The 25,250-nt window shown below is 37.1% G+C and overlaps 4 protein-coding genes across 8 annotated transcripts; 2 read left to right on the top strand and 2 right to left on the bottom strand.

Moving 5' to 3' along the window:
- Positions 1–173: 173 nt before the first annotated feature.
- Positions 174–4,326, top strand: LOC125204405. Of its 2 annotated transcripts, XM_048103062.1 has the most exons (12): positions 174–340; positions 622–1,416; positions 1,541–1,641; positions 1,740–1,854; positions 1,955–2,032; positions 2,162–2,254; positions 2,379–2,462; positions 2,568–2,666; positions 2,934–2,996; positions 3,181–3,211; positions 3,637–3,742; positions 3,907–4,326. In XM_048103062.1, exons 1-12 carry the CDS (start codon positions 317–319, stop codon positions 4,106–4,108), a joined length of 1,791 nt encoding a protein of 596 aa, XP_047959019.1. In that variant the 5' UTR covers positions 174–316; the 3' UTR covers positions 4,109–4,326. The 2 variants fall into 2 exon arrangements, with proteins under 2 accessions (XP_047959019.1, XP_047959020.1); XM_048103063.1 differs by lacking the exon at positions 3,907–4,326 and having other exon boundaries at positions 2,934–3,024; positions 3,637–3,737.
- A 283-nt stretch (positions 4,327–4,609) lies between these two features.
- On the bottom strand, positions 4,610–16,756 carry LOC125206085 (MMS19 nucleotide excision repair protein homolog). Of its 4 annotated transcripts, none has more exons than XM_048105384.1 (21): positions 16,618–16,756; positions 16,270–16,332; positions 16,087–16,141; positions 15,409–15,506; positions 14,870–15,028; positions 14,712–14,771; positions 10,053–10,241; positions 9,537–9,590; positions 9,326–9,412; positions 8,521–9,232; positions 7,894–8,273; positions 7,552–7,625; positions 7,227–7,338; positions 6,932–7,136; positions 6,259–6,478; positions 5,856–5,949; positions 5,644–5,755; positions 5,344–5,420; positions 5,159–5,239; positions 4,948–5,027; positions 4,610–4,840 (listed from the first exon to the last, which is right to left on the bottom strand). In XM_048105384.1, the coding sequence occupies exons 1-21, from the start codon at positions 16,687–16,689 to the stop codon at positions 4,807–4,809; spliced, it is 3,018 nt and encodes a 1,005-aa protein (XP_047961341.1). In that variant the 5' UTR covers positions 16,690–16,756; the 3' UTR covers positions 4,610–4,806. The 4 variants fall into 4 exon arrangements, with proteins under 4 accessions (XP_047961341.1, XP_047961342.1, XP_047961339.1 ...); XM_048105385.1 differs by having other exon boundaries at positions 6,944–7,136; XM_048105382.1 differs by having other exon boundaries at positions 6,259–7,136.
- A 599-nt stretch (positions 16,757–17,355) lies between these two features.
- On the bottom strand, positions 17,356–19,883 carry LOC125207818. The gene is made up of 4 exons (XM_048107317.1): positions 19,621–19,883; positions 18,885–18,989; positions 17,842–18,805; positions 17,356–17,749 (listed from the first exon to the last, which is right to left on the bottom strand). The coding sequence occupies exons 1-4, from the start codon at positions 19,822–19,824 to the stop codon at positions 17,526–17,528; spliced, it is 1,497 nt and encodes a 498-aa protein (XP_047963274.1). The 5' UTR covers positions 19,825–19,883; the 3' UTR covers positions 17,356–17,525.
- A 1,099-nt stretch (positions 19,884–20,982) lies between these two features.
- Positions 20,983–22,805, top strand: LOC125204297 (clavaminate synthase-like protein At3g21360). The gene is made up of 3 exons (XM_048102901.1): positions 20,983–21,421; positions 21,737–21,990; positions 22,237–22,805. Exons 1-3 carry the CDS (start codon positions 21,062–21,064, stop codon positions 22,598–22,600), a joined length of 978 nt encoding a protein of 325 aa, XP_047958858.1. The 5' UTR covers positions 20,983–21,061; the 3' UTR covers positions 22,601–22,805.
- Positions 22,806–25,250: the final 2,445 nt, after the last annotated feature.

Raw genomic sequence — 25,250 nt, 5'->3', positions numbered from 1 at the left:
TTTTTCACTTAAACTACTCAAATCACAAACAAGATTATTTTTAGGCTCCGATGATTTTGATTGGTAAAGATCAAGATAAAATCTAAAAGAAATGGTTTAATCTAAGTTTTGATAATTACCTTCCCAACAATTGTTGCAATAAATATATAATCACTTTTAAAGCAGTAAAAGACGGCGCATCACTTTGCTTCAATTCTTGCAGCATCTACTCTTTAACAAGAACAGATTTTTCATTTTCCATTTTCCATTTTTCGGGTTTAGTGAACTCGAAACGAGGGATTAGGCGAATTTGCAGGAGTGATCGAGTCAACATCCAATGCTGCCTCTTTCCCCAACAAAGGTCAAAACTTGTGCGTGTGTGTGTGTGCGTTTTTTTTTTTGGAACTGAAGTGTACAATCTTTTTAACTTACAGAATCAGTTATCAGTTGATTGTGTCGTGTGTTAAATCCTCTTTTTTTTATGATCTCCATTTACGCTCTATGACTAGGACTAGAATCTGGGCTTTCTCACATTCATAAGTTTGATTGAAATTGCAATGGGCTGAGTGAATGAGAAACAGCTGCTTAAATGAAATTTATGACAAGGGTTTTACTTATTAAATATTGCATATTCTAGTGCAGATTTGTGTTTGTGAAGGATTGAAATCCTTTTCTCCACATGGGATGAGATTTGATGCAAACTGCTTTAGTCTTGACTTAGCTTCCTCTAATTCATGTCTTTACCTCAACAATCTTGGAAACTCTAAACTGTTCATGTCTGCTTCTCGGTCGTTATATCGATCTGGATTGCAAAATTTAAGACAATGTGGGCTGAGTAGTTACCGAGTTGGGGTGAAAGATGGAGCACGCTGCCTAGGATCGGATAACATCGTGTTTGTAGATGACCAGCTAGTGGATTTTCTTACGAACACAGTTGATAATGCCGAGGCGCTTCCTGTTGAATCAGTTGTGCCTTCTCATCTGGTATTTCATTCATTCAACGTGGATGAAGATTCACTATCGTATCTGGAGGCGAAACTGTCTGATATTGTTTCCAAATTGCGCGAATCTGCTGCTGATGCATCTAAGATAGGAGAAAGTGTTCTGGAAAATACCAATCGAGCAGTGAGTGATTCCATCGATGAGATTATCTTGTTTGTCAAAAAATCTGCAGGATCACAGTCGCCCGGTGATATGTTGTCTGGACTATCAACTGAGTTGAAGGAAGCATCAGGCAGAGCCGGGCCTTTTGCACTTGATGTTTTAAGGGGAACAATTGTTGTAGGTGAAGACTCTTTGATACGAGGGGGGAAAGCTGTCGGATATGCTTACAGTTTCGTGAAGGGATTTCTCCCTCCACAAGTCCGAGAAGCAGTTGGTGTATCCGAAGAAAGAGTAGAGGAAGTACTATTTCCTGTTGGAACTGCACTTCATCAGGTATAAGTATGCTTATTTGTTGGCGAAAACTGGCTTATCGTATAAATGAATGATTCGGTTTCAAAAAAGTGCTACATTCTTGTTGTTGTCTAATCACATCATACTTCAAAATTTTGATGCAAAGGTTTACATGGCTGTGGAGGGATTTGAAGAAAGTCTTGGCCTCAACCCTAATGATCCACTCGTTCCTTTTGTTCTTTTCCTTGGACTCTGGGTGACTCTATGGTAAACCTCGTTTTGTCATTTTATTTTTGTGTTAGATCCTTTCTTCACGATCTAGAGCAAAGTGAACGGAAATCACATTTCTCATCAGTTTTGTGCAGGGCTTCTTATAGGATAGTAAAATATAGTGGATATGCAGGAGATTTGTCTCCTAAGTCGGCTCTGGAGCTCATACAAGGGAATGAAAACGCTGTTCTTGTAGACATTCGACCAGAGGTAGGAGACTTTTCATCAGCTTCTTGTCATTGTTTACAAATTGCCACTTTTTAAAGTTAGAGCACTTATGTTAACTTGTTTTATTGATTTGTCTGCAAAGAATTTCAAGGAAAGAGATGGCGTTCCTGATCTTCGAAGGGCAGCTCGATTTCGATATGCCAGCGTGACACTTCCTGAGGTAAGTGCATCTTTTCTCTCATCAATTTTCTCTAGTTAAGATCTTGTTATTGGGAAAGACAGATTAATTGGCTATTGATGGTGAGATTTTTGTACTTAAATATCTTTCTACTTTTACATAAATACGCAGGTTGATCGCTCCACGAAGAGGTTGCTGAAGGGGGGACGAGATATTGAATACACATTGCTAGCTGCTGTTATCCGTAACCTTAACATAGTTGATGTATGAAGCTTGTCCATGACTATTTTTCCTCTTCCAATCCTGTCTGTTGATAGTTAAAAGAGCTACTGGTTATATTGAAATACGATTGACAAGAAATTATTCTTTTCGACTTCTTTACATGCAGGACAAGTCTAAAGTTTTAGTTATGGATGCTGATGGAACTTTCTCGAAGGGCGTCGCAAGATCACTGAGAAAGCTTGGGACTAAGGCAAGTATGACCAGAAAAGCTAATAGTTTCGGTATTTCAAGATCATACAAAAATGACATTCAGCTTATTTCCATTCTTTTTTTTTGTGTTTTTTTCACACAACAGAAACCTTATATTGTCAAAGGTGGCTTTCGGGCTTGGGTGAAAAACGGGTTACGTATTAAGATGGCAAAACCCGAGACAGCATTTACAATACTTAATGAGGTAAGTCTTTCGCCTGCCTTCTCTCTGAAGCAGAAGATGTGTCGAAATGAAGATTTTACATTTTAAATTTAGTAATATCCAAGTGATTTGCGCTTGTCAGTTCATATCCCGAATGAGCTAAAAACGCATGGAATAGGATCCTTCTGGACTCTGACCTCTTGTATCAGTTCCCATCTTTTTATGCATCATGTGAAAGTAATTTTCGAAGATGCTCCTGTCGATGTGTTCCTTTACCAACTTTGTGACTTCTCGGCTGGATTTATGTAGGAGGCTGAAGCGATATTGGAGGAAATTAAACCAACTCCACTGAAAACCATTGGGTATGGAGTGGTAAGGATTCGTTCCGTCTTTTAAATAGGTAAATTAGCTTTTGTGTTACATGCGACAAAGAAGACATTTCTCGTCCTTTCAAATTAAAGATGGCTCGTATGGACATTTTAATCTCCCCTATAAATGATTCTATCTTTTTAACTTTGGCGTGGAGTGATTGACTAGCCCGATTCTTCACATGTAGGGTTTTGCTGCAGCGATCTATTCAATAGTAGGTAATGTGCTTTCATCTTCCATGTAGTATTTTTCAAGAATTATAAACTGTTATTCATCGTTTACCCAACTATCGAGCAAACAGAAGCTGATTATGACCGTTTAACTGAAACTTTTGATGGCTAACAATGCATGAATCTCTATGGAGTTGAATATTTCACCACAGCTTAGAAGAACCTAGTGAAAAACAGTTCCAAGTTTGTAAACGAAGAATAATATCCAAAAATATGTAAATGCGTAGAATCAGGAGCAGAATCAGACGTATTTTGGACGAAGTTATTGACTGTAGCCTCAGTACATTATTAGTACGAATGAAACTACTTCATTCGGCCACAATTTTGTTTTTTGAACGAATTGGTGGCCTCAGTTAAATGGCTGTATATCATTTGCTATGTCAAGTTTAACAATTCTTTTCCCCTTCCTGCAGAATGGGAGACGACCCTGCAGTTTATCGGTGTTATTGGTCTGGGCCAGAGCCTAATCAGACGAGTTGCTTCATACGAGAACGTAGAAGATTTGAAGCAGGACGTGAGGTATACTGCCTTACTTCACTGAGCCTCAGCATCGAGTGTTTAAGCACGTTTTTATGGATTATGTTACTGTTTTCCTACGCGTGAAACTTTGATATTCGAGAGAAAGTGTTATATATATCGTTTGGTAGCACGAAAATGATTGTAATTTTGGAGTTCATCCTCAGGCTGCTGCTAACTCCAGTGAGACTAGGAGGCCAGGCAATATCATGGGCAGCGGGAAAGGGGGGGAGCAACGGCGATGGACTGCCCATGTCGCCTTCATCATCCGACATCCAAAGCAGGGTGTTGCAGGCAGCTGCAAAGCACGAATCTGTACAGTCGGATGATGAGGAAGGAGCAGAAGCTTCAGCCGAGAAAGAGCGATGAGAATGTTATTCCTTTAGAAGATGGAGGCCTCTCTTTGATGAATGTTTGCTGCTTAAAACTTTGGCCCTTGCAGGATTCTGATACAGTTTCCTAAATTTTGAGGGGAAGCAAAATATTTGTAATTCAAATAATCGAATCAAATTGAAATATATCAAATTTGGTTCAAATCTTAGGATCACATCTGATTTCTTTATTTCTAAATATGGATTTTCGATGTCTGTTTTTTCAATAAAAAATCCAAAAAATTGAATTATAGTATCTAATATTTTAAGATGTATTATTCTCAAAATATGGATTTTCAGTCTGGCATCATAAAATTCGAAGCTTGTCTAATACATACACAACAATTTAATTTATTTTCTAAACAATAGTTTATTAAAAAAAATTATATTTTTCAGTTTGCAATCATTATAAATTTTCTGATTTTCAGAATACGAGATTACGTATCAGTTTAGATTAATATGATTATATTCTCTCAAAATTAGGTAAAAATCCAATCCGAAATTTGAATGCTCACTTTCGGGCTATATTACAGTACTAAATAAAGAGAAGCAAGGATTATAGAGAATATACATCAATACCAGTCTATGAGTTATGAAATCTACACAAAATTACTGCTACTGTTACAACACAAGAATACTATCTGCAACAAAGCTTCTTACTTGTAACAATATCTCACCAACAAATTACCCTTTGTTTTAGAAGCGAAGAGTTCTTGACGCAATTGAAGCCCTAAAAATGAAGTCGGGGAAGAAAAAGAAAACATCAATCAACGAAAAAATCTGATTTTAGATTCGAAACTACTACAAGTGAGTGAAAATACTACATTTTTTACTTACCAAGATTGTCGACATCTGACAGCTTCTTGACGAACAATCCTCTTAGGATCATCAAGTGCCTTTGATGTCGCTTGTAAAACCTTGCATTGAGAAATGATTTTGTTACTGGATAGTTTGTAATGACGAGAAAAGATATACGCATCACTAGTGCTATAGTTGATTGTCACCTTGAGATTTCAATGTGTGCACCTGAGTGTAAGAATATTCATACCTTAGTTCTCAGAGGATAAATTCTAGTGTAGGGAAGCTCAGTCATAGCAACGAGACACTGTATTGCTGTTTCTCGAATAGCCTGAAAACATTTTGAAATTCAATTTCACTAGTACATGGTAGCTTTATGGGAAATAAATAAACACATTTACCAAAAGCACGAAGAGAATTCAGACTGTTCATTACCATCATGTGTTGGTATGTTGTGAGATCAATAAGCAGGTTTACAATGATAGGTGCATTTTCTACTGCAGCTTCTTGTCCTGTGGCAATGAGTGCAAGAAAAATTAGGGTAATTGGCAATCGAAATGCATTTCAACCGATACACGAAAACAAGAGTAAAATAAGATCGAAAATCAGTATCTTTTTAGTAGTAAGCAGTACAAATTTCCATAAAACAAACAAGCATGTTCAAATGATAATGATAAAATCATAAGCCCTTCACAGTTCATGCATTGTTGAATTGGAAGATATGTATGTTCTCACCATTTTTCTCGAGCAATATTCCTGATATGACAAGTAAAACATTGTAAATAATTTCCTTGTTAGCCACATCCTTGCTCAGCACGGACAAGCAATCCAATAAAATAGGGACAATCTGTGTGCAAAGTCATACATCTCAATAAAACTGTGTATAAATATATTGAAGGATAGTATCACAAAATTGGAGATGGTAAGAGTGAACTAATATCGCTGACCTTTTTGGATTCAGCCAAAACAGCAATCACGGGAGTATCAGACACAACATGTGCAAAGGCTCTATATAGCATAGATCTGGAAGTGTATGTAGGACTAGATCAAGACAGAAAAATAGATGCCACATTCAGTTCAACTAAGTTTGAATCATACTTAAACAAAATACATGCATTGAAAACTAGTAAACCACCTAATACATGATCATATACATTTTTGTTAGATGTAATAGTGAAGATAATCCAAACCAAATCAACTCATTAAACTAAAAACAAACTTCAGAGAAACCCAACTTTTAAGTGGTTCCTGAGAGGTGAAGTGTAGGATGCTCAAGTATTATTGTATTCACTGCCAATAGTGCAAAAGTTAAACAGCATTATTAAAGTCGTTTCCTATCATGATTCATACCTGACAAGTGATGCATCAGATTTTATCACCAAGGACAAAAAAATGGGCATGATGGTGCTGAAAAAACGTTGCTTGTAGAGCGGTCGTATGGTTGCATGATACGCTCGACTCAGGCATTCCCCAGAGTCACTCATAATGATATGAAATGCATCAGCAGCAGTTGTTCTCAGCTGATGCATGTCTTCTACATCAATAATTTGGAGCTCTTTTGAGTCTACACCTTCACAATCCAACATCAACAAACTCAATAAAGCCATGGTTATATCTTTTACCTTTTCATGCCCCCTCATAAGTAATCCTTTACCAATCCATGCCAATCCAATTGCAGTGTTAATCCCGGATTGCATTCTTAAGGTATTCAATCTTAAACTACTGAAATCAATTCCACTGCCATTAGTTTGAGAAACGTTATCATGGTGAGAAATCCCCGTAAATGTTGGAGATATCATGTCCAGTGCCGTGTTCAGAGTCAGATTTTCAGCACAGTTCATTCCTTTGATCTCCAAAGGCAGTTTATTAACTAAAGAACCCAGTGCATGAGCAGATGGAACATGTCCGTTAAGGAGGCTTTTTATGAACAGCTGTATAATCATTTTTCCATTTGGTATACTTGTTTGAGGGCGGAGAGCTATAATGACTGAAGCAAATAATGAAGTAAGCCACTCATGTTTACAGGAAGAGTCACCGGGATTGAGATTTTGCTTCACATCTTCCTCCTTTACAAGAGAACTGCCAGATTCAAACCCAAAACCAGTACATGAAGAAAGTACTCCAAAGGCTTTATTAATGATTATTTCCTGGCTTTCTTTCGAACAACTCCCAACAGCCTTCTTGATTGCAGTCATTATTGCACTGAGAAGATCCTTATAACCTGCTCCCTAATAAAACAAAATCCAAAATTTACCTAGTGGTATAATACAAGAAATGAAACAGGCTGGAGAGATCCAACATTAATTTGGCTAGCTTACCATAGCAATTTCCAGGGTACTGAGGTTTAAGTACATGGTATGTTCAATCTTCTCCCAGATACCGAGAGCAAAATTCAGCGGGATTTCCTCAAAGCCTCCAATTTTAAGAAACCTGGATCCAAGTCAAGAAACATGTCCATTAAAACATTAGATATGAAATCACAACTCAGAACGTAATTGATTTAGTTCTTGAAACTTAATTCTTTTCATTCCCTGCCATACTGAAACTTAAATTCAATGTAGCTTTTGTGTTCAATAGATAATAAGACATGAATCAAGGAAACAAAATACTGAAATGGAAATTGATTACCAAAAATTCACTCACCATGGAAGCACCTTTTCGGTGTAAGTATCAAGAAGCAGGATCATCAATTTTCCAGATTCATGATTCCCTTCATCCTGTTTGGATTAATGTTGAACAAAGTTTTACAAGAGTAAATACAAAATAATGAAAAAGAATACAGGATATGAAGAACCAACACAACTCATTAACCACATGCATAACTATAGAAGGATTATAATCTATTCAGTGATTATTTATTCTTTGAAGGATTACAAAACTCTACAAATATTCAAACCACCAGGATGTATGATGATGCAAAACTATAAGGTGCACTTCTGTGGAAAAAAAATACCTAATGTTTGGCAGTATAACATAGAGACTTACATAAGCAGCTGAGAAATTGGTATATATGGCTGCAGATAACGCATGAACAACTTTGAACATGAACTCCTTCCTTGTTCCACCGATTTCAAAAGCAGCTTTCAGTTTGAGTGATGAAGGCATGGCTGATTCACCAGAAGGTATCAGGGAGACAAATTTTTCTACAACAATTTTCTCAAAGATCACAGCTTTTGCAGATTCTGGATGTTTATTGGCAAAAAGACCAATTTCTGTCAGGGCCTTCAAAGTCAATGTCCACAAGAATGTCTCGTGGCTGCCAGAAGTAACTGTTCTGACAAACTCTGACAATATATTGTCATATAAGGAGTTTGACGCCGGAAGGAAGCTTTCTGGAAACGTAGCCAAAATTTCCAGGCCCTTAACTGCAGTTATTCACAACAAAATAAATAAATAGCATTACAAGGAAAAGCCATGTTATCTTTACAACATGAGCATACCTATAAGTGGAGGTCATTTTTCAAAAGAATCATGATAAATATAAAAAAGAAAACGAACCATTGTCATTGACAACGAATTCACAAGTAAGATATTTTACATCCTATTCCTATAAGAACCTTAACATGTTCTTCCTATCATAAAAAGTGATAGCATTCGGAGAAAATAGCTAACCTCCAAAGTAAACACCAGAACTTGCTCTTTGATCAGCTTCCGTTGATCTTAAGAGGGAAAAGAATGTTTTCACTAGTGATTTACAGGAATTGTTAAGCATGGTAGACCATGCCTGTTGAGAAAATTCAAGGGCTGGGGTAGAACTGTCGAGGGAGACAGCCACATATCTGCATGCTGCAAGAAGTTCTGTGCAGAGATAAATAGCTGCAAAATTAAATTTGGCTGGAGGAGAACAATCTTCATCTAGGTAGCCATTTAATGATTTTTCAACTGAAAGCCCCAGACTTTCCATGAGGAGCGGAAAGAAACTGTTAAAGACTTTATTGCACAAAGCAGGTGAGGGTTTAGCACAAGTGGACATAATATGACCAACCACATGCAATCTCTGTTTTGCTAGTGAAGGAATATCATCCATCTCCTTATACTGACTCAGGGAATTTATGAAGGCATTTATGTCATTGTCACCTAAAACTAAACTAATGAAATCACCATATTGTTGAATAACTTCCTGCAGGAGTATAAAAGCCTGCATCATAACATCACTATCCTTAAAGCCCATTCCACCAAATAATTCAGACTCCTTTGTCAGGGTACACTGAGGTGATATATATATGGCATCTTTTACAGAAGACCAAAGAACTTCAGCGTGGCTTGCCATCCTTTCTGGTCCATACTTTGCTGTGCAATAGCTAAGATACTTAAATGACTCCACCTGCAGATAAACATGTAGGCATCCAACAAATTAAGTGAAATATATTTCAGACATATAAAAAGGTTGCGGAGGTGCATTGAGTTGAAGACCGACCTTAGCTGACGGAAGAGAAGATGAAAGTTTCTCTAGCAGCAATGGGATAGAAAAAGGTTCAAAAAGAGGTGTAGAAGCAAATGACAACTGAAAGACATCAGAATACAAGTAAGTGTCTAAATTTCTTTATAAACATCTTTAGGAAGAGCAGACTATTTAGTCATTTCAGCTTTGGCTGCGACCACATAGTAACATGAAACAAATTGCTCACCATTAATGCCCTTGATAGTTCTTCTCTCTTTGTGTCATCATCCTCACCTTTTGGCTGGACAAATATTGAATATCAAATCAGAATAGGGGGAAAACATATACTCCTAAAAAGATTGGGGGGAGGGGAAAATGAAAAAATTAGCCTCCTGTCCTAATAGCACCAGACACACTCTAAGACAAACATTCCCAAGGTGTGGTCAAATGAGTGATGTATTTCCTAATATGAGATTATGAATTAAAAAATTTGGGAAACAATGTGCTCTCAAAAATATGCAAAAGGAGTGCAACACATCCTTCTATCTTTAGTCAGCTCTATCAAATAATGTTTAAAACATATATTTAAACTCCCCCCAATTTGTTCAAACATAGTTTAGATACTGCTCTTCTCACCATGCTATAAAACCTATGACCAATCAAATTATAAGGTTATGAAATATAATGCTTAATACAAGAGCCATAAGCACAGATACGACAAATATGATGAGACATGGGAAAATAGATTAAAGAGGTCACTCACATGTGTGAAATGGATGGGGAAATAACTTCCTAAAATTTCAAACATATCCTCCGCATAATTTGCTAAAGGACCAGAAGGATCGGGATATATCTGTCCAAGACATTCCACTATATGAAAGACAAGCAATAAGCACTCAGGATCTTTTTCCCCGTCAACAGCCTCACAGATTCCATAAACAAGGTCATCTCCCTGTAGAAAAAAAAAGGAACAGGCAAAGTTAAGTTATTGTTAACCACATAGTTAGAACTACTTTGATAGCAACAGCTATCGGGCATGGAAAGTTTACAAACGAGGCCATCGTGGTGTGGTGGACTGGAAGGCGAAAGGCAAGGATGACGTGGCTGTGGTGGAAGATGTAAACGTTACTAAGTGAAGCAGAGGTTTTAGCTAGCAGTAATTTCCATTATTGAGTCAGTTATTTCCATTATTGAGTCGGTTATTGTCTATTATTGAGTCAGTTATTTCCATTATTGAGTCGGTTATTGTCTATTATTGAGTCAGTTATATTTCATTAAGTCCATGATGGAGCAGTTATTCCCATTAACTCCATTAATGAGTCAGTCATTCCCACTAAGTCTATTAGTCAGTTACTTTTCCGTAATTGGTGTATTTATAGGTACTGGTGGGGATAGTCTTTAGCATGTTTTTACTTGAATTGTAATTGGCAAGGCCAAAGTGGGTTTAGAGGTTGTTCATTATCTGAGCACTGTATTCGCGTCCTGAAATTATCTCTATTTTACATTTCTCCTCAAGTGTTACTTGCAACCATCTTGCCTTTACTCCTATCAATTGGTGCGGTGAACATGGAAAGAAATCATGGTGGTTACACGCAGTACAGAAGCCCGTCTTGAAGGATTGGAGAAGGCATCGGAGGAGCAAAGTCGTGCAGTCAAGGAACTACAAGAACAAATCTCCACCATGGGAAATGATATGAGGAATGTTTTGCGAATACTGTAAAAGCAGACCAGTAACACCAGCGGCGCGACAGGGAGCAGCAACACCAGCAGCAGCTCAACTCCACTAACTCAAGCTCTCACGCTCCAGCAGCAGCGAAGTGGTTCACCAAGTTGGACTTGAAGGCAGGATATCATCAAATACGAGTCGAGGCAGCCGACGTGCCCAAAACGGCTTTTCGCACTCATTCCGGGCATTATGAATTCTTGGTTATGCCTTTCGGTCTCACCAATGCACCGGCCACGTTCCAGAGCCTGATGAACGAAATATTTCAGCCCCTACTACGTAAGTTCGTCTTGGTTTTTTTTGACGATATTCTTATCTATAGCCCTTCTTGGGAAGCACATGTCGACCATATCTGCCAAGTTTTTCATGTGTTGAAGGATAACAAATTAGTTCTTAATCTCAAGAAATGCCTCGTGGGGCATGAGTGTGGAATATCTTGGACATATTGTCTCTTTCCAGGGAGTTCGTATGGATCCGTCAAAAATATCGGCTGTTCTACGTTGGCCTACTCCCACTACATTGCGTGGACTGCGGGGATTCTTGGGGTTAACCGGCTACTATCGGAGGTTCATCAAAGATTATGGGAAAATCGCTGCCCCACTCACGGCTTTAATAAAGAAATCTGTGACCCACAATTTAGAGTGGACGCAAGAAACAGATGACGCATTCACAAATCTTAAGGAAGCCCTTACTTCGGCACCTGTGCTCCGTATGCCGGATTTCTCCAAATCATTTGTCGTTGAGTGTGATGCTTCAGGCCGGGGCATTGGGGCTGTTTTGATGCAGGACAACCAGCCGATAGCCTATTTCAGCAAGCATTTCTCGGCCCGTCTATTGGCGAAGTCGGCTTACGAGAAAGAACTAATGGCATTGGTTCTTGCCATTCAACATTGGAGGCCATATCTTCTGGGGCGACAATTTACAGTCCGTACTGATCAACGCAGCCTCCGACATCTGTTATCACAACCTTTGACCACGCCGGCACAACAAAATTGGGGAGCAAAATTATTGGGTTACGAGTTTACGAGTTTTCAGTAGTTTACAAGGAAGGGGCACTAAACAGGGCAGCTGATGCTCTTTCCCGCCGTGACGATGACATCGAATGTGCGGCACTGTCAACGCCTAAGTGGTTAGATTGGGCAGCGATCCAGCAAGACTTGGCCAAGGATCCGCATCTGGCTCGAATCAAAACCAACATCCAGCAAGGAAAGTCAACAACACCTCACTACATGTTGGTGCATGACCTTTTATTTTATAAAGGTCGTCTAGTTGTACCCTCAACCTCTTCATGGATACCTAAGCTGATGGAGGAGTTCCATGCTACACCAACAGGTGGCCATGCAGGCGCCCATAGGACGTATCGTCGCCTAGCTGTCATTGTCTACTGGAGGGGCATGATGAGAATGGTTTCAAAATTTGTGGCAGAATGCAGCGTGTGTCAAAAAGAATAAGTATGACACCCAATCTCCGGCGGGCCTCCTTTCGCCACTGCCTATTCCAGTGAAGGTTTGGGATGATATTAGTATTGATTTCATTTCTGGATTACCAAGAGCAGGGGGATTAGATTGTATATTGGTGGTAGTTGACAGATTTTCAAAATATGCCCATTTTATGGCTTTGAAGCACCCCTTCACAGCTCGTGTGGTCGCTGATGTATTCACACGTGAAGTGGTCAAGTTGCACGGCATTCCTTCTTCTATTGTGTCTGATTGAGATCCACTCTTCTTGAGTGCGTTTTGGCAGGAATTGTTCCGCATAGCAGGTACGAAACTTCGGATGAGTTCAGCTTATCATCCGGAATCTGACGGCCAAACGGAGGTACTCAATCGTTTCTTAGAAAACGTATCTTCGTTGTTTCTCCTCGGACAGGCCACGACAGTGGAATCGTTGGTTGGCTTGGGCAGAATTTTGCTACAATACCAGCTTCCATTCATCAGCTAGCTCTACTCCGTTTGAAATTGTTTATGGTCAGCCTCCTCCCACGATCCGGCAATACTTACCAAGGGAGATTCAGGTCCATGCTGTAGCTGAGGAGTTGCGCTCAAGGGATGACATCATCGCCCAATTGCGCTTCCATCTCCAGCGAGCACAGAATCAGATGGTGGCTTCGGCAAACAAACATCGCCGAGACATTGAATTTCAAGTAGGGGATTTTGTCTATCTTAAGTTTCGGCCCTTCCGTCAAACAACATTGTTCAAGGTCCAGAATCGCAAGCTTGCCCCAAGGTTTTTCGGTCCTTTTCCTATTGAGGAGCGGATAGGTTCTGTTGTGTATCGTTTACGACTTCCAGAAGGTGCTAAAATACATCCTGTCTTTCATGTTTCCTTACTGAAGAAGGCGATAGGAGCAGAACCGGTGGATACCATGTTACCTGAAGAGTTAATCGCAGATAATCCACCCTTCCTACCAGAGACTATTCTTAACAGGAGAGTGGTGCAACACGACGACCAGGAGGTGGAGCAGGTTCTAATTCAGTGGCTGGACCTGCCTGCGGATGATGCAATGTGGATGGACAACGAGGATGTACGAGGTCAGTTTCCTTACTTCCGCCTTGAGGACAAGGCTGTTTCCGCAACCGGGGCAGTTGATAGCAACAGCTATCGGGCATGGAAAGTTTACAAACGAGGCCATCGTGGTGTGGTGGACTGGAAGGCGAAAGGCAAGGATGACGTGGCTGTGGTGGAAGATGTAAACGTTACTGAGTGAAGCAGAGGTTTTAGCTAGCAGTAATTTCCATTATTGAGTCAGTTATTTCCATTATTGAGTCGGTTATTGTCTATTATTGAGTCAGTTATATTTCATTAAGTCCATGATGGAGCAGTTATTCCCATTAACTCCATTAATGAGTCAGTCATTCCCACTAAGTCTATTAGTCAGTTACTTTTCCGTAATTGGTGTATTTATAAGTACTGGTGGGGATAGTCTTTAGCATGTTTTTACTTTAATTGTAATTGGCAAGGCCAAAGTGGGTTTAGAGGTTTTTCATTATCTGAGCACTCTACTCGCGTCCTGAAATTATCTCTATTTTACATTTCTCCTCAAGTGTTACTTGCAACCATCTTGCCTTTACTCCTATCATACTTGGAGCAGTCAAATAAAAAGATAAACTAAAAGAACAAGAACCACATGGTACATGTGACATGATTATAATTCCGACAGAAATGAAGCTGTGATTCACACAGCATATCAGACCAAGTTTGATGCTTGATTCAGTGAACAAGTCAAAATGATTAAGAAAAACATTAGAAATCCAAAGCTGTACAGAAATTATTTAACTTAAATGTTCTGTGGAATCATTCGGAACCTTATGAATGTCAAACTACAGGGAAATTTCACGTGCAAAAGAACCTCATTGGTGTCCTTCAATCTACAAGGTTTCAGGAAATCACCATCTTTGTTTTTTAACAAGATATTGCTCATGGTACTACCACACACCAAGTTGATAATGGATAATGCTCGAGCATTGGGATTTTGAGTGTTAGGGTGTGTATTAACAACAAGCAACGTGATTGAAAGTATTAAAGGAGGCAGTGAGTATGTAAGGAAAGCTGGGGTGAGAAATGATTTCCACCACTTGCTTTTTATCTTTACAACAAACATATAAAGGTTGCTCACAGTCCAATGAAGACGGCTTCAGCATTAAAATTTTAAGATGACGAAAATAGAAGAACATAGGGAGAAGGTAAAATGAGCTTTACCAAATCTCCTATTGCACCCGGATAGTGATTTAATAAGCATTCCAAGAGTTGAAAGCTTAGCTGCAATGAATATGATGCATGAACGAAAATTAGCATAATCTTTAGCATGAGAACCAAAAAGTACTAAAGTATATATATCTCATCATACCGGGACTTACCTTCCTATCATGTTGGCCCAAGGACTGAACTTGAAGATTTTGGAGATAAGACTCAGCAACAGCCTTTGCATCAGAATCAGTGACATTTCCAACATCCACTGTTCTCCTCAATAAAGCCAAACAGCCCACAAGTGCACCACGTAATGCTTTCCAGTCTGCCTGATATATGAAAATATTATCTGCCTTTCATATTGACTGATTGAAAAGCCCCATGGCAAAACTTATGAACCCATAGTTATATAAACAAAATATCAAGAGATTGCCACATTATTGTCAAAGTCAAACTATCAATATATATTTGCGACTGCATAAAAATTATAATTTCTAGGGGAAGGTGGATCCTAGAAGATTTGGTAAAATGAAGCAATGGCATTCTTTGAGCAAGCCAATACTACTACCAAGTCCCTTCCGCAACGCAACTAATAAGGCACTTGATCAAATAAATGATAATTTGGGTAAAAACAATGTTTCCGGAATATGAATTAAAATAAGTAAACTACAAATGTAGCAGGTATAGTGCTTCTCATTTGTCCACTTACCAGTCTTTCTGTGAAGAATCCTACTAGGCTATGTATTGAACTGCTACTTAAGGGCTTTGATGCTAGTTTATCCAACAGTTCAGCAAGGAGGAGATTCCCTGAATGATGGAAAAATATATGTTTGATACAACATTTATAATATAAAATAAATAAAATAAGAAGAATAAAAAGAGATGAGTCAACAAAAGAATCCCAGGTTACAATGCAAACATATTCTGCCAAGGGAAGGAACTTGTTTAGTGAAGAACCAGATAAAATGAAAGTGCACTCAACTTGAAACCTAAAAAACTTCATGTTGGTGCATCAGAGAAAATACAACCATTCTCATTCATATATGCATCTTAAAGTGAGATTGCTATCTGCAACAGATTGCTAATTCTAAAATCTTGTAATTGCACAGAATAAATGCCATTAGATAGTTCTTTTTCTCCAGAACTACATCTGCTACACCTTGAATTGGAATTTCCAAAATCAAAGGCTTAGATATATACAGTTGATCTATAAAGGACAAAGACACCTTCTCAACAAACAAATAAAGTGCACCAACTCCAACTATCAAGAAAGTAAATATTGTTTGGAAATCCTCAGATGCCATCACACAGTCATGTACAATAACACTACAGGTATAGGTGAGTAGACAAAACTGGAGAAATCCAGTGATGACACAGACACAATTACCTCTAGAGCGGACAATGCTATCAGTAGTAGTCAAATACATCTCCATTTCCTTAACCTATAGATCAGAAACAATGTTATTTGGAAGCAACTTTGAGTAGACATTATAGTTTATTCAATACCAAAGCTTCAATTAAGATAATGTTGATCTACAAACACACGCAAAATCGTAGCGAAAGAGCTTACAAGTGTTTCTAGATTAAAAATTCCCTTCTTCAGCAAAGTGGCAACTTCATCCACACTGGCAGACTGTGGTCCAATTTCACAGCACAAAGCGATCACATCAGTAAAAGTCGGTAATTAACAGTAGCAGAGTTCCAACAGAGCACAATTTTCAAAAAGTAATGTGAGTGAGCAATTTTCACAGAAAAAAGAAGTATATTCAGTCTGATTAAGCTCTTGAATTCTTATTTTAAAATATTGGCAGAGATTTTGTCATTAGGTAGACTGTAAGGAGATAGCCAACTGTTTCGTAAGTAATCGGAATATAATGGTCGATATGCATATTTATCAGCAATTAATCGGAGAATTCACCTGCTCGGACGGAGTGGCGGTGGAGCTAACGTACAATTCGATGTGCTTAATCCATTGAACTGATTCGCCCATTGTGTGTGAGTATGAATTGAGAGAGAGAGAGAGAGAGAGAGAGAGCTGAGGGTTTAAGGAGTTCTGCTGCTATCGCCGGTAGTGAATGTTTTTAACGTTTCCTCTATTTATACTACGCTCTAAATGGGAAAAAAAATAATAATACTCCATTATTTACAATTTCTTAATCAACGAACATATTTTGATTTTGTTATATTTTATTTATATGGAGTAAATTTTACTTACATGCTGCTAAAGTTTAAATAAATCGGGTTAATTTATTCAAATCGATTTATTATTATTAACTTATTGTACATATTATATTTTAAAGATATTTAAAAAATTTATTTAAAATTTCTACGATGAATTCACTCAAAATTTTAACTTTGATTTGGAGATACTAGTATATAAAAAAAACTTAATCTTTTTCCACAATAATTAATTTGAAAAAAAATAAAATTCTCATAAATCATTATAAAACAGATGAATATGAGGTATACTACCAATTCATTTTAAATTAATTAACAGTTCATTAATCTATATAAACATAAAATACCTGCAATTGGTAATAACCCCTTTTATAATAAATTATTCGATATGCAAAATATTATAGTACAATGTCTTTTTACTCATATGTTAATAAATAAATAAATAAATACTCTACACATTTGCTTTAAACTCATTTTTGTAACAAAACAACTAATCATGTCAATTTGATAATATTCTTTTTTCTTCATCACAAAAGTGCAATTACACAAAACTTCAGCAACTACACCAAACTGCAACTTTTGCAAGTAATTGTACATACATGATCATATCTTTACAGCAGCACTGAAGTAACCTCATCCCAACAATAGTTATGCATCAGACACCTCGTCCAAAGCGTCAAGAAATCCTTTCTTGGTAGAATCTTGGACAAGAGAGCCATTGAAACGAAAATCAAGACTACTTACTGCTTCAAATTTCATCCACAGTTCCTTCTTCAAAGTGTTCTCCCCGGGATGCTTTCCCATTCGCATGCTGCTCATAGGTGCCTTCATCATCGGTGTGACTTCAGCTAAATCAAGCGTACGAATAACATCTGCAAGGAGAGGGTGAATTAACTTTTATTGGAATTTCAGTTTGTTATGTATGTTTGAATAGTTGAATAAGCAAATGAAAGAGACATATTACCTTGCAGTTTCGTCTTCGAGGTAGTGGCATGCCTACCTTGACACTCTTTCGTCTTCATGGTGGGGAAGTGAGCTACCTGATTACTCACTACACTAGTTTTCAATGGCAAGCAGTGATCAGCTTCATTTTTAAATGATGGCTCGTTGGAAGGATCCATTACAGCGCAGGTTTTAGGAGGTGAGACAATCCAGTTTGGTGAATCTTCTGCTGCCATTTTCTTCTGTGTATTTTCTTTTCTTATTCCATAGAGCTCGGGATACTTCAGCTTCAGGTCATCTGAAGATTGATCGCTGGAGGATTCAGAATCGGACTCAGAATCCTGGGAATCACTGAATCTGTGGACTCGAGTAGGAAAAGGTGTAGATTTATGGACTGCCTGGACTTTCTTTCTGGAGAAGGCTGATACGGACTCGAGTAATATGCAGGACTTTGGTGGTGACATTTTCATGCATGGAGTCATGACAAATAGAGAATAATTCGTAGTTGAAGCCTTTTCTGGTGAAGCACAATCAGTGACTGGTTTGTCTACTACAGCTTTAGTCTTTTCTGTATCGAAAGCCACTTTTGGAGTTGGCTTGGCTGATAGACCTCCATTGAGATCATTACCTAAGTTTTGTACTGCATCAGAAAGATATACCAGGTGGGCAGCTTCATCCAATGGAATCTTTTCGACTTCATGTAGCGAAGATACATGATGCTTTGATGAAAAAGCTTTCTTCTGAGGCATTGGTGTGAGTAGGAACAACTGTCTGCCACTTTCGGTGTTGCATCCAGCCCGCCACGATACAAGGGGTGATGGAGAGACAAGTGACTCAAACTTGGTTTCTTCAGGGCTTTCAGCGGCAGTATTTGTATTTTCTTTTGAGACATAAAGTGCCTTTGTCTCAACTGGCTCCGCTGAAGTATTTTTCTCTGGCACTGTGGATTGGCTGAGAGCTGCCTTTTGAAATATGGAAACCCATGGCTGCAGAATCGTACATTCGAAAATTGAAACATTGTAAAATGAAGAGTGTCAAAATCAGAAAATCAAACAACACATTTACCTTTAAGGAAGTCTGCATATCAGACAAGGTCTCTGCAAATTGTTTGATCTCATCCCTTCTATCATTGCCCTTCAACTTGAGTGCTTCGGCAACTAGTTCATCTATCTGCCAAACAATGCGTTGAAGTGAACACTCTAATCCTCCAATCGCTTCACATTTTCTACTCTGATTACTAAACAAACACATACTCTAAACAATAATTGGTTGATGAAACACAAGGACCATTGGTTCAAATGATTTATGACTACAACACGATGCAAGATGTCTCTTCCTCCTCAAATTTCAAACACGCTCCGTAAATTCCTACCATTGCACTACCAGCCCTGCCTCTCCATAATTTAATCCAAACATTCATGAAAACAGAATTACCCAACCTATATACTTCAGGAACTCTAGAGAACCCATACTACAGAAGCTCTAAAACCAAAACCATTAGCTGGAACACAAAACTACCTCTTAAACAGAACGATAAAAACCAAAGGAAAGGCGAAACGGTGACTGCAATCTCAAAGCATTAACCAGTCAGAAGTTACACTAAACATCAAGAGAACCTGACAAACATAAATCTACTCACAACAGTGAAATCCGGTTGTGGTTACATCTTATCATCACAGAATCACCAAATTACCATACAAAATGAACCACATAAACCCTAGACCTCGTAGAAACTATTAAACAGCCAAATCTGAAAGAACGCCCAAATTATCACCATCCAAAACATTTCCACGTTCGCTACCTGTCGTCGGAGTTCGGAGTGCACGAGGAGAAGGCGATCGAGCGAATCGCCTCCTGCTTTTCCACCGTCATCTTTGGAGATCTTGTTGTAAATACTGGCAGATTTATTGGCTGCCTTGGCGTTAGAGACGTCTCGCAGCGGCTTCCTCATCGATTTCAACCTCATCTTTAATTTCGATTGCGATTCGCCGGCGTTCTTCGGCATTTTCTCTTCTTCTTCCTTGCGCGTTTGTGTGTGTGGTGGTTGCTCCAACGGTAACTGAAGTTGTGATTTCTCTCTCTTCATTCAAATTTTTGCTCTGCGCGGGGATTTTATATAGTAACGATATTGATAATTAGGAAAGGAAAAAAAGAATTAATTATATTATCAAAAATAGAAATACCTTAATTTTTGTAGATATCCAAATTTTGAAAATGAATTATTAATTATGAATAGAATAATATAAGATTTGAAATATAGAGTTTTGATATATGTAAAACTCATTCTTAATACAAAAATACAGAACCAAGCATACATAGGTCATTTTTAGGTCATCGAAAGCTTATTTTTATGTAAGGATGACTTGTAGTTTTGGTAAAATGTAATGTAGTTTTGGTAAATCGTTGATGATGATGTGGATTAATAGACGCATAATAAATTAAAATAATGTGTCCATAAAAGTAATGTACCATTCAAAAATAGTAATGCACAATTTTGTATGACTTGATTTATGAAAGTTGTACAATTGTTCATGAGTATAGAAAAGTGCACATTTTGATATGATAATAAAAGTTGTTTAGTTATTTTGTGAGTGTAAAATAGGTCATTTTATTATTTTTATGTTCGTTAGTGTAGTGTATAAAATAGGTCATTTTATACATGGAGTATAGTTATGTAAAATGAGTGTAAATTATAACCAAAATTTAAAAAATTGAACTTAAAAAGTTAGCAATAGTTGGTAGAACGTCTTAAAACATACTACACTCTTTTCCAAGACGAGGAAGCACTTTTAAACATATTAGTAATGTTTTTAACCACTACTTATTAATTTCTCCATTTTGACAATATTTCCATATTTAATTATAATATGAAGTTCTAACTAATAAAATACAAATAACGTTAAGTACTAAAATAAATTAACTATTAACTGAATATTACCTCATAAATGACCACAATAAAAGAAGTTTTGTTGAAATTTTTCTCTATACTATTCCAATCCTACTAGTCAAATTATAATTTATTCTACGATAGAATCTGGCTGCTTTTCCGTCCAAAAACACATCACAACAATAAAAAAAAAAAAATTTAAATCCAAAAAGGAAAAAACAAATATATATGCATGATTGATCTCTCAATCCTCATAATAAAAGCTCTCACCATCACCAACTGTATCAATTAATTCATATAGTAAATCAACAATCAATAATAACACCAAACAAATCAATCCAAAATTCACAACAAGATGCCTACGAACTCCTCAGCCTTCGCCGAAGCAAAGTTCCCGGAGCAGAAGAGCCAAGGCGGGGTTATTTTCCCCGCCGTGTTAACTCATGTTGCCGCGGCGGCCACTTTGACATCGGCCGTGAAGGAGCAGAGGCCGTGGCTGGACTCGCTTCTCCACAAACACGGGGCGATTTTGTTCCGTGGATTTGATTCGGTAGCCACGGCCTCTGACTTCAACGACGTCGTTGAAGCGTTCGGGTACGAGGAGCTGCCGTACGTCGGCGGCGCCGCCCCCAGGACTAACGTCGTCGGCCGTGTCTTCACCGCTAATGAATCGCCGCCGGATCAGAAAATCCCTTTCCACCATGAAATGGCTCAGGTATATTAGTTTTTATTTTCAATTCAATTAGAACTTCATATGTAATTAAATTTTTTAATAGTTGAACTTTTGCTAATTTGATTAATATTATCTCCAATCCAAAAAGGTTTGTAATTAATTTTGGGGCTCATGGTCGAATTTATCAATTTCATCCCAATTTATCAAATTTATTCCTAATTTTGATATCTCAATTTGTATTATTGGAATTAATCTTTTGGACTCAATATAATTAAACAAACTTGCCTAAGTTTATGATAATTTTGAAAATAATTTGAAAAACAAGTTGATCGATTTTGTTGTTTACTTGATCACAAGGTGCCAAAGTACCCTACAAAGCTGTTTTTCTTCTGCGAAACAGAGCCCGTATCCGGCGGAGAAACGCCTATCGTTCCTAGTCACGTCGTATACGAAAGAATGAAAGAGAAACACCCAGAGTTCGTGGACAAGTTGGAGAAGCACGGTGTGATTTACACGCGAGTTCTTGGGGAGGATGATGACCCTTCCTCCCCCATCGGCCGTGGCTGGAAATCTACGTTTCTTACCGCGGATAAGGCCATAGCCGAGGAAAGGTACAAATCTCTCTATTGTTGATATCATAAAATTGTCTATTCAAAATCTCAAAATCAAAATTATAAAATCATAGTTTACACTATTTTTTTTTCTGCGTACCGCCCTTGCAATATGATCTAATATACTTTAGGGTCCACTAAAAACATAATGACCTTTGATCCACTAAAGAAGCTTCAAATGTTGTTAATTTGATATTTTCAAAAGTCGATTTATGAAATTACAATTTTACCTTTCATATATAACAGGGCAGCTAAGCTTAACATGAAGGTGGAGTGGACAGAGGACGGGGCGAAGACGATAATGGGGCCGATCCCGGCCATCAAGGAGGACGAGACGAGGCAGCAGCGCAAGACGTGGTTCAATAGCATGGTGGCTGCCTACACGGGGTGGGAGGACAAGCGGAACGATCCAAAGAAGGCGGTGACTTTTGGCAACGGAGATCCGTTGCCAGATCACATCATCTACGATTGCCTAAGGATCTTGGAGGAGGAAAGCGTCGCCATTCCGTGGCAAAAAGGCGACGTGTTGTTGATCGATAATCTGGCCGTTCTTCACGCTCGAAAGCCGTTCACCCCTCCTCGAAGGATCTTGGCTTCTCTATGCAAATGATTAGAATAAAAATGTGGATGATGTTCTTTGTGGTATTCATGAAGATTCAGTAGTTGAGTAGTGTGTATTTGCAAGTATAATAAGTTTTCGAATTTTAGTTGGAAAATGTAGTAGCTTTGATAGTGAATTTAGATTTATGTGATAAAGGCTACTAAATTGATGGAATGTGATATATGATCTACAATTTGTTTCGGCTACAAACAAATCGAAACTTCAAGGTTTTTTCCGGTTGATTAATCAAGTTGTGGGACAAATTAAATTGTTCCGGCAACTTAACCTGTTTATTAGGAGGTGATAAAATCATGAAGTTTGGTCAAATTATGGTTCGTCTCGCAACTTTAAAAATCAACCGTAAAATGAATTCTAACATTTTCTCACTGCACAATCTAATTTGGATGGAATTGTCTCTAATGCGACATTTGAAAATCTCAAAGAGAAGACTGCACGTGAATTTTATCATTTTTCCCAACACATGTGCACTAAATCTGAATATTTCAGCATGAGAAAATGCTTGAATTTATTATCTTTACTGGCAATTTTTAAAGTTGTGGAGTTGTTTGATCTTGAACAAATTCATAATTTTTTTTTATAATTTGCCATTTTTTAATTCAGGGAGTAGGAATTGGGCCAACATCTATGAGTGACTTCACTGAGTGGGCCTGTACGACTGAACTTAACTCAATAATTTGTCGTTTAGGCCCAAATAACAACTGCTACTCCATACTACTATTATTTATTTCTCTCAATAAATCTATGCAATTCCAAAATATAGAAATTCAATATACCAATTATTACTCGATGTTTCACATCACGACCAAACAACATTTTTATAATAGGATTACGTTATTGAGTTAGTAACAGTACTAAATTGATCGTAATCATAAATAGTTTCAGTTGCCAAAATTTAATGTGATCATGGGCTGATATGGGCAAATTAATTTTAGGCCCAGTTTTCAGTCCAAACCACACACCACTTTATTTATTTGTATTTAAAGACTCGCATTTATAAAGTTTGGTAGGATTGCATTACCAAAAAAAAAGTTTGGTAGGATTAAAATGATTTCGGTGTTATATTTCGTTATGAGTAGAGATAATCATAAATGTATACGCATATAATATCTCTAAATTTTAAATAGAATCAGACCGGCTTTGTTTAAATTGATTTTATTAGTTAATTATATTACCCCATATGAAAATATATAATTTTAAAAAGTTATTCTTTACTCAAGTTACTATAAAAATATAAAGTTACAATTTATTAATTATTATATAATTTTAATTAATATTTATGAACTGATTTTAAATATAAAATATGCAAAAAAAAATTTAATTATATGGTACCGTATACTGGATAAAGTCTCCCCTTATTTAGTTTTTTTGTCCCTACCAAATCGAGTAAAATATGGGTTGATTAGACTATATGTGTGTCCATTTTTAGGTGTCGCGATTTCTTAATATGGATGTTAATGTAGCTCTTATTTAATCTCTAATATGTACATATATATTTATTAAAAAAATCATTTATTTTTAATCTTTAACACCGAATACGAAGTGTGATATATTCAAATTGAAGGAACTTGGAAGGAGGAAAAAGTGTGGCAAATAAAGGGCACTAGCTTCATAAACTACTTGACTTTGCAATTTGCAACTAGTCTTTTAATTTTAATATACAAATTAAATCCAATTAATTTATTCTTTTTCCTTTTGCAAGGAAAGTCCATAGACCTTACCTTAAGTCATGATTGAGGGGAATATGGGGAACTAACTTAATTTTTAATACATATTTTTGTATAAATATACCTTCTTTGTGGGTAGTTGAGATCTTTATAAAATTTGCATTATTTATCTAAAACATTTAATTGTTTCCCATGATTATTTAAAAGGGTATTCAGTCGCCATACCTTTATCCATCATGTCTAGATTTAATTTCCCACGTTTTTTCAAAGGAATTTGGACCCCATTCTATCCATTCATCTATTCGTTTCAAGATCTTTTCATGTTCTTTTATAGTATTAATATATGAGTGGACTTCTTTTCACTTTAAAATTTTGATATCATTGCTACAATATGGGCATAGGCAATTTGATTGGCTGGTATTCTATAAATAGTATTCTTGAATATATAGTTGAATAGTTCGTTGGTGTCAAGTGATGACGGGAGTATATATACATGACTCAATGTGTATTTTTACCTTTTATTTGGTTGCCTTTTCTAAAAAAAATTGGTCTAGTATTTCGTCTCCACAATTTCAATATTGTATTATGTCTATAGTGATATTATTAATTTCATATTGTATTTCATATTATCTTGTTTAACAAACTGTCTATAGTGATATTATTATTTTAAATTATTAAATTTAATCAGATTTTGATCAATTTCATTAGATTTAAAAGGAGAACATTTTATCATAAAGTTCATTTTTTTTTTCGTAATTGTTACAACTGTTAACTGTATATATTGAACAATATCTTTCATTAATTCTCAAAACGATATTATTTCAGTAAAATAAGTGTTTATTTATTATTTTAATAAATAACATTGTTTTGAGAAACACTGAAATATGTCGTTTTGTACACGGACGAGTCCTCAAATATTTGTATGTGGTCTATGTACATGTATATGATCAATGTATATGATTAGTGGTGTTAAT

This window comes from Salvia hispanica, chromosome 2, assembly GCF_023119035.1.
Source record: "Salvia hispanica cultivar TCC Black 2014 chromosome 2, UniMelb_Shisp_WGS_1.0, whole genome shotgun sequence".
NCBI lineage: Eukaryota > Viridiplantae > Streptophyta > Magnoliopsida > Lamiales > Lamiaceae > Salvia > Salvia hispanica.
The sequence above is the reverse complement of the archived record's forward strand: the minus strand, read 5'-3'. Positions and strand labels throughout refer to the sequence as shown.